General features: G+C 40.1%; 1 protein-coding gene across 2 annotated transcripts in view; it reads right to left on the bottom strand.

The window, feature by feature from the left end:
- The window catches only part of dgkb (diacylglycerol kinase, beta), a 92,540-nt gene that overhangs the window by 72,275 nt on the left and 10,851 nt on the right, over positions 1–9,414 (bottom strand). The window contains exons 4-5 of one of the 2 annotated variants that reach the window (XM_032518148.1): positions 6,889–7,010; positions 4,247–4,386 (exon numbers count right to left, since the gene is read on the bottom strand). In XM_032518148.1, coding sequence (XP_032374039.1) covers positions 4,247–4,316 — 70 coding nt within the window. In that variant the 5' untranslated portion in view covers positions 4,317–4,386; positions 6,889–7,010. Of the gene's footprint in view, positions 1–4,246; positions 4,387–6,888; positions 7,280–9,414 lie in introns of those variants that run through there. The other variant, XM_032518149.1, reaches the window with a different exon arrangement.

The raw sequence follows: 9,414 nt of genomic DNA on the forward strand, positions 1-9,414 counted from the left end.
ATATTGAATATAGCCGCTTTAAAATCCCTAAAAATAGGCCTACAAATCAACTTGTTTCAAGAATGATCTTACAAGTGTTACTTGAAAAGTAATCTATGAAACAACAGACTGTACCAAAAAAAGTCATTTAAAAGGAAATAGGGGGTGTTTTACCATTCAGTTATAGCCAAAAATAACTTGATCAGACAGAGATTTGCTGTGATAATTACTTCATGCTGCAGAGCGTATATGAGTCCTGCTGCTAAATCAATTTGCTGCGCCACAGATACTAGGTTCTGTGTTACCTAAGTTAATTAGAAGAACCATTTTCTTATATGCACTGGAGGGCCTGGTTGATTTTTTTTTTACAGAGATGCTCATTTAAGTTAGTGCGTCATGTTTGCTAACTTGTCACTCACCTTGTCACAAGCTTAATTTGCACAACAAAACATGGATCTTTGACTCCTACCATTGACAAAATGATGTCTTCTTCTCGAGCAGCTCTACTAAATCCAACTTGCCATCGTCTACATAGAGCAGCCAGGGACCCAGAGGTATGTGCTGTTCATGAAACTCCTCAGCATGTCACTGATTGACAATCAGCAAGTGTGTTTGGCGTCAAAAACAAAAAAGTGTAGTTACTGGATTTTTCCTTCTCAAAACCAGTCACACTTGATGCAACTACAAGTACATTATGTCTTCTCTTAGACTGAGAAAAAAACAATATTACAATACATTACTATTATTTTTTGAATCATACAGCAAGCCAAATGTCCCAAAAATATCAGCCTTTATACAGATGTAGCTGTCCATTATTCAGTAGACATAAGCTGTCGGAGTATTGTGTTAAAGTTATTAATGGCTGACATTCTGCATTGATAAAAAAAAAAATGTGCATTTGAGCTCTTCCTAACAGCTGTTTGTTGGTTGTAACCTATTTTAGACAGTCTTTAGTGTAACATTGCATCCCCTCCTACACTAATGGCTTTGGACCTTTTCCTCATGATGCATTTTACCAACAGAGACTGGAAATAACTGTTTTACATTGGACTGAGTGTGTCATCATTATTGACCACCTTTATGAGCATGCCTGAGTGATTACGTATATATTGATTGCCTGTCACATCCGTACAATGTATTTTCTCAAACAGGATAATGATTTAACCATCGTGTGGCACACAGTCATCTGATGACAAGACTAATTTCATGTTTATTCAGGGTCATAAACGCACTTCCTTTGAGAGTATTTTCCCCTTTGTAAAGCAGCACTCTGCTACAATACGCACATAAGTAATTATATCACATAAAGAGAAAATCTAATTGTTAGAGCTTAGGTGCCTGACTCAGCTCACAGCTATTAAAATGTTATGAAAGCGTGCTCGGCTCACTTTAATGAGAAGGTAGGGAGAGCTACAGTAGGAGGCTAGATGAAGGGCGAGATGAGGAGGGAAGGTGATGCCCATTGTTGCTGCTCAGAGAATGGGATATTTTATGACCTGTAGCTGCAAAGTGCACAAAGAGTCGCCCGGAGCTCGTTGAAACATTATCCAAATCTGTCTAGCGTGCGTACTCTGCTTGCACGCACACATGCACACTTTAGCTCTCTCTTGCTGCTTTGTTTTTTTTCATTCCGCCTTTTATTTCCACCCAATTTTCATTCTAAACTACATTGTTAAGCCTCACGGTCTACAAAACATCTTGCTAATTGAACACCACAACTCCTTAGCCACCCACAAAACTAACATTTGATAAAACACAGAAACAAAAAACAGAACCTGATTGGCTCTTGAGCATTCGCCGGAGAGAGCAGCGGAGCTCCTCGGAGTAAGAAACAGTGTCACCAGGCACAAAGCAATTAAAGGGAGAAATGTCATTACAATGTGAAACAAGAGATCTTGGGTGAAACACATTAATTAAGATACATGCTTGGTGCAGCGAATGGCCCGGAGATGTTGTGTTTGACACAGAAAATAGCTAGGAAATATATTCCAGCACTTAGGTGTTTAACTATTTTAGATCCTAACGACTCCATTTCTTCTCCACACATTGTCTGACTACAAAAGATTTACTGTGACTTCTACTTTCAAAGTCTGTCCAAAACCATGTGTGGGTGGTGAGCAACATCCCGCAGTTAGCCTGCCAGGCATCGTCATATTTTCCATCCCTGGTACCATCTCAAATTATTAAATGTGTCAACATCTTGGAGCGTAACATAAACTCCAGGCATCCAGAGCACAGTCTGGTGAGCAGGGGAGCCATTTGTTGGGTTTTGAATGAATGATTCAGAGCCAAAGCGGCACCACACAGATTAAATGCTTGAGCAGTTTGAGCTTCGTACATCAGCAAGACGGACATGCAGTCTGCAATAACAACGTGAAGGTTTTAATATTTGCCAAAGAAGGGATGTTTGAGCTTAACCACAGTGAATTAAATCTTAAGTGCAGTTCCAGACAAAGGAACATTATTAGTATTGTTAACTCAGTGGATTGATGCTATCAGAGATAATGTATTACTTCTTCTGTGAGTGCAAGGTTTACTGAAGATATGAAAGCAAAGAGCCGACTTACGAAAACAAGTATAATTCACAAAATGCTATTTTTCAAAAGGAAGATGTGGTTCGGTGTATTTGCTCCAACTGTGATACGGTTATGAGAACTGGTATTGCTTGTATAGTAGTCTCACTTTGTCAGACCATCCTCCAAGGTGCTGCGGAGGTCGGGCTAGTCCACACAACATTCCGCGATGGGAGAATTTCGTGCCCTGGTTTATTGGCATTGTACGTTCAAAAGTTGTTTTACTCGTGCCGAAGAAAACTCAGATTGGACAGATAGTCTAGCTAGCGGTCTGGATTTACCCTGCAGAGATCTGAGGAGCAGTTCACCATAGTCCTCTGAAACACACCGGAGTTTAGAATGCCAACACAAAGAAAGAGGAAAGGAAACCTCGGCAAATGACATGCATCCGGCGGAATTTCCTGCGGCACCCAAGCAATCCCAGCATTGGAACATCAAGGATTTAGACTACTTGCATGATAACAAAACACGTTGGCACAGTGCAATGACAACATTACCTTAAACAGTGAAATGAGCTACTTGTCTAAGTCTGAATATCTCTTTTTTCCTAAAAACTATTTCTGCAGGTGAAAAATCAAATCCAATTTGACCTTTTACCTAACAAAGGAATCATTCCCTGACCCACACAATGAGGGCAACCAAAAAAGGACGTAAGCAGCGATGAAAACAGTGGAAAATGATCTGAGGCTAAAAAAAACAACAACGCAAAAGTCTGAAATACAAAACATTTTCTGTAATATTATCCTAAACCTCTTACTTTTTTTGGAGGTTTGCTTGTACGAGTGCACCAACTCAGATTCAGCAAACTCTCTTAACAGTCGTTAAGCTTGTTTCAACTTGATGGTGAAGTGCACACTTGTAAAATTTGATCATTCACACAATCATCAGCTGACAAAAGCCAAAGTGGTTTGACATGAACTTTGCAACACGTGAGGAAAAAATGGTCAGAGTGGGCGATATATCATTGTCAGGTGTTAAAATGAAGAATGTTCACCTGGACAGCAACTTGTGTAAAGATCCTGTGACAGCTGCTGGAGTGTGATTTCCCCAACTATACTATCATTCACATTAAAGCATAACAGTATAGTTAGGTCAAAGGGTTTTTCCTCAGTGGAGAAAGGAAGACTATCTGGTCCGACTTGTACAAGAAGCCCAGAGACTTCTCGTCAATTTTGTAATAAAAAATTTGATAATTGAGGAAACAAAAAGTATTTAAGTGACTTGTTACTTTGTCTGGTGGCTTTTGTCCGCCGTTTTGGCAGATAGCATACAGCTGGTGTAGCCTATTGGAGTTTTCTTGTTAAAAACAGCTGCCTGCTGCTGCTGGAAACGAAGCAGACCAATTAGAAACAGTATGCAGTACGCAACGGGCTACAAAACCAAAACAATGAGCTGAAAGAACCTAAAATGCTCCGTAAAGCTGAGCGGAAATGCAGATTTATCAGATAATTCTCTGTAGGGTCTGTCACTGCAAGTGACCCCTTTGACGTGGCGTTTTGATCCATTGTGTTGATTAGTGCAGCTTTAAGAATGGAGCCATCCAGAAGAAGCAGAGTAGCTGGAGTGTCATATCACTGGAAAATGGCATGTTCTTAAATGACAGGTTCACATAACACGTACAGAGAGACACCTAGACAAATACAGACTCTCCTTATCACAGTCAGACACAAACAGAGAGTACCTAATCTACTCACACTGAGTGTATTCTTGTAGCAGGGCGAATTCAGCTGGGGTCAGTGTGACCCATTTGTCCTGGCTGCTCATTGTGATCAGTCCTCGTTTACCTGTCCGCTGAGCATTCCCCGGGCAGCAACACACAGCGGGGCGTCACACACTGGAAAACAACAACAGACATCTTGTTTTACTTAATTGCTGTGAAAATGACAAAAGCACGTTAATTAAGGCTGGATTGGAGCTGGACACGCTAGTTTGCATTAGAAGCTGTGTTATTTCTGCATTGTAAAAGGTCTGCAATACTGATATACTCTATGTCACTACATAAAGCTATAACAATGCAATTTTTCCTCAATTCCCATAACACCGATATGTCATATTTCCCTGGTTTCCTGCCTTTTCCTCTTTCCACAGCTGTCATCTCAACGCTGCCAGAGGGTCCTCTGTCTCCTGGTCGCCATATTTCTCTGAGTAGTTGCAAAAGACTTGACATTTCAGACAATCGTGTTTGCCAGCCAGTTTAGGATGAAGCCAGAGGACAGCATCTACCATGATTAGAAACTGATGGAGAGCTTTTTTATAGATAGAAACAAATGTCAACAAAGTGATTTAGAAATATATAATATATATATATATATATATATATATATAACGAGGGAAATAACAATTATCTATATAAAAATTGTATTTATTGACGTGCAGTCATTATTATGTATGTATGTACAGTATGTTTATGTCCAGATGTATGTGCAACATTTTGTATTTAAAATTAGAATAAAAAAAAACATGTTTATTTGATTTGTTTAGATTGCTCAAGTGATTATAAAACCCTAAACCTAGGAAATGCAATATGATGTCACATTAGAACTGTCACTGCGATATCTGAAAAAAAATGAAATATTACCCATCGTCCCATTCACATTTGGTTTTTTATTTATAACACTATCCAGATCATTTATGGTATACATACAGATTTGCAATTGATAAGAACAGAGATATGAGAGTGTGAAGGACTTGTTTCATTTCAGGGAAAAGACTAAAAAATGTCTGCTCAACTAACTGGCTCAGACTGAAGCATCATAGAAATGTTTGCAACAAGTGGAAGGGAAGTAGAAGGGTCCCTGTGTGAAAATAAAAGCCTAATTTGGGAATTCAAAGCTGCATTGGTGCTGCTTTCCATCAGCCTTACTGGTTGCTATGATGACAATATGATCCAGTTTAAGCTAAATTGCCTTTTTGTAGGCTTGTACTTATATTATTGAACTGAGTCCAATATTTTTGTGTTTTACTGGAGCTAAATAAGAAGCTGCAAGTGTTCCTGCTAGAAGAGCATTTTTTTTGACTGAACCTACAAAATTTAGACCATCACGGAAAAACTAAATATTTTAGCAGATTTGCAGCCAACGTTTAAGACACAACGATGCACTTTATCAAAGAAAAGATACAAAGAGCATCAATCAAGTGAATTTATGTTACACGTTTGTATTATGTAGCTGCTGAGACGGAGAAACCTCCGTCACCTCAAAGGATGGATAACATGCCTCACTGATATTTTCCATTTGATAAAAGCCAAGTGTGAAACTGATATTTTGTTTTGCTGAGATGATTTGACAGTTCAACACAAATACATGTCACCGTAAGAGCTGTACTAATTAGATTATACAACCTCACTGGCTGTTGAAATTTGTTTTCCCTCTTGTGGGTGCGCACGTACAGTAATTATATGTTTGTGAAGATGTCGATCAGGCATCTGTGTGGGTGTTGTGTGCGTTACATCGCCAGTGAAGCATTTGACCCAATTATTGATGCTGTGGGTCAACAAGTGGAAATGTTCATTCACTTGGAGGACGGATGTGTGATTGTGTGTGTGCATGTGTGTGTGTGTGTGTGTGTGTGTGTGTGTGTGTCTCCATGTGTGAATACATTTGCAGGAACTTGTACCCTTGTGGTAGGCTATGCATTTTACCTTGAAACGGCATTTTACCACAGCATGAAAGGCAATTACACGAAAAAAAGCTATATAAATGATGAAGGGAGCGTCATTATTATTATTATTATTATTTAGACCACAAGTAAAGGGAAAGTAAAGGGAAAGCAGCAGTCAACACAATGTGCAGCAACCAGTGCTAGTGTGTACACGCTGGGTGCGTGGGAATCAACCTCCCTCGCATAAACTTTGATCTGCTGCTAGAGTTGAAACTAGAAAAACGCTCTGCTAGATCTCATTTAATGTTTTGCACAGAAGGCAAAAAAAGGAGCTGATAGAAGTCTTGTTATTTATCCTAAATATCCAATGAGTCTAATCCAACACAGTGAAACCATTTCTTAAATAGCACTGATGTGTGCAGTATATTCCTGCTGTGCACTGCGCTGTCATCATCCTCTGTCTCTTCCTGGTGTTGCCTAACTGCAGCCCAGACTCGCATGACACTCAGCTAGCATCCTTTCAACAATCAAAATCCATTTCCACAAACAATGTCCTCACATCTGATTCATTGTCCTCTGGCGATGCAGTGAGGATATTCAGCGTGGATCCATGCGCTATGCAGCCCACTGACAGAAGACCTGAGCTAAGACACCAGTGATGCCATGACACACTGATACAGTGGCCACTGCGACATATGCCTACATGAATGAGATGTTTCATCAACATGAAGCTCACCTTGTGCAGAGCCAGAAGGAACCACCAAGAGAGGATGAGGGAGGAGTCCCCCAGGCAGATGTTTTTCAGAAGAAGCGCCTCAGTCACATTCCTGCTGTATCCTCCTCCGGGTCTTCTGTCAACTGCGAGGCAGAAGTGGATTGTTTGTAATTAGACAGAGTATCTGTGTATGAAAGAGGAGACAAAAGAGCAGCAGCCCTCTCCGCTGCATGTGAGTGTATGAGTATGTGGATTGTGTTTATTTTTCTCTGGCTGTGTGTCTGGTCAGAGCAGCATCGCTGGAACTGTGGAGCGGAGAGAGAAAGAGCGAGAGAGAGCGAGAGAGAGCAGAATTAACCCTTAACGCTGCTCTGCCTGCAATGATCAGTTTCCATACTCCCGCTCGCTCACGTCACATCCCTCCATCCCTCCCCTCAATCACTCAGGTCCTCACCTTCCCCTCCCTCCACTGGATTACAAAAAAGGTCCTGAGCTTTCTTGTTGTCTCTCCGTCTCTCTCTCTCTCTCTCATCTCTCTCCCCACCTCCCTCCTCCTTTCAAGCCATTACTACTCCGGTCACAGTGGCTCACATCAGCTGGCTGCATTAGCATTCAACGCGACAGGCGGTAAGTGCAGCAACCTGCAGGCTACCCTGAGAGAAGGCGGGAAAAAGAGAAAGATGTAGACAGAGCGGGAGGAGAGGCTGGGGGTTAAGGCACATGGAGGAAAAATGATGAAAAAAAGGGACAATAGTGAGAGAAAGAGGATGAATAGGATGTAGTTGTGTGACAAATTCTTTTAGTTTTCCCGTCTTGATTTGAAAGCAGTATACAGAGAATGCACGCTCAAATACCTGTAAATGCTGTACACTTATCAAAAAAAATCTAGATCTTTACAGTGAAGGAATCAAAAACCTTGGCTGTTTAAATTATGTAATTGTGTTTGCTAATAAGTACACTATATTGTAGCAATGCCTTCTGTGTGAAGGTATATAAAATGTGAGCCAGAGTGAGTACAGAGTCCCTTCAACTGCAGCAGAGAACATCCCAATAATGACCAAATGTCAGTGTCCACCTCCCTCTTAAACCCATGGCTACGACAAAGAAAAAATAAATGAATAGAAACAAATGGAGATTGACATTATCTTATTTCCCCTCTAATATTTCAAATGTTAAAAAACAAAGAAGTTAGGTAATGTGGGACAGTAAACCAAAGATAGATTTGTTGCGTCCTGGTAATGAATGTACAGCTTCAGGAAGATGGTAAATTTAAAAGAGGAAATCTAACCGTGTGTCAGAAGTCCAGTAAACCCACTACAATCTTAAGCAATATAAGAAAAAAAGTGAAGCAACCCTATCGGCAGAAAAAAACCTTGATATTGGACAATGCTGCAAACACCCTGGATTTTTGTACTGTATGTTCAACAACAATAATGTTTTTTTTTATGTCAGTATAATAACAGCAGCATTTTTACAGTTATCTACAATATATCAACAATATTACACATTACAGTCAGATGTGCTACACACCCGTATTTCCATTTCCACCTTGCTACATAACAGACATGCTACTTTCTGTGTTGGCACTTGACATAAATTGTGAGGATTCCATTATGGATGCACTGTACATCCCCAGGATACTGGGGAAGAGGAGGCATAATGAGCATTTCAAGCGTGTCTCTCCCTCTCTTGGATCTATATTGACTGTAGTAATGTGGACAAAGAAAAAAATAAAATAAAAATAAAAACTTTTATTCTTTCTGTACTTTATATTTCCAAATTGTCAAATCTCAAAGGATAAACTAAACTTTGGTTTTGTATAATTACGTTTTTGAATGAAAGTGCTTGAAGCAAAATGTGTTCATCTATAATTAACATTTTCAACAGTGTCATTGACTTTTTAGACATTAAGCTGACACTTTATCCACAGAGATGCATGTTAAGTGCACATCTTGAAGTGAGTTCAGATTCTTACTTGGCCTCACTGGAGGCAATCATCAGTAAGGAAGTCAGGGATTACAGCCACAGCATCGCCGGAGATGTAAGAAATCTTACAAGTTAACGCAGAATGATCATACGGACTAAAAAATTGCAAAGTAATAAGAACAAAAGGAGAAAATAAATAAGCAATATTCTCCACAGTGACTGCCGTCTAGAAGATCATGAGCCAGACATTTCACCTTCAGCCACACTAGTGGAACTGCGGTACAATAGAAATGGCTTTGTAGAACATATAGTCACAGCAAAACCCTTCTGCAGGAGACATAAAGGTTACTCAATAACAGTTTTCGGCCCTGCTGTTCTGCCTTTCAGACTAGGCTGTAAGGATAAAAAGGCGTCAGCTATAAGCATGCTGCTTCCTGGAACAGACCTAATGTCTTCAAATCATTTACCAGCCCACCTTTAGATAACCTTTACATTGCTCACACCTTTTACGTAGCCCTCCGCCTACAGGAAAAACCATTTATCTGACCCATAAGCCTCAGTATGGATTGAGTTTCATGAAAGATCACTTGAACAATTGACCCAGATATGGGGGGGGGGGGG

This window comes from Etheostoma spectabile, chromosome 6 (genome assembly GCF_008692095.1).
Source record: "Etheostoma spectabile isolate EspeVRDwgs_2016 chromosome 6, UIUC_Espe_1.0, whole genome shotgun sequence".
In the NCBI taxonomy this organism is placed as follows: Eukaryota; Metazoa; Chordata; class Actinopteri; order Perciformes; family Percidae; genus Etheostoma; species Etheostoma spectabile.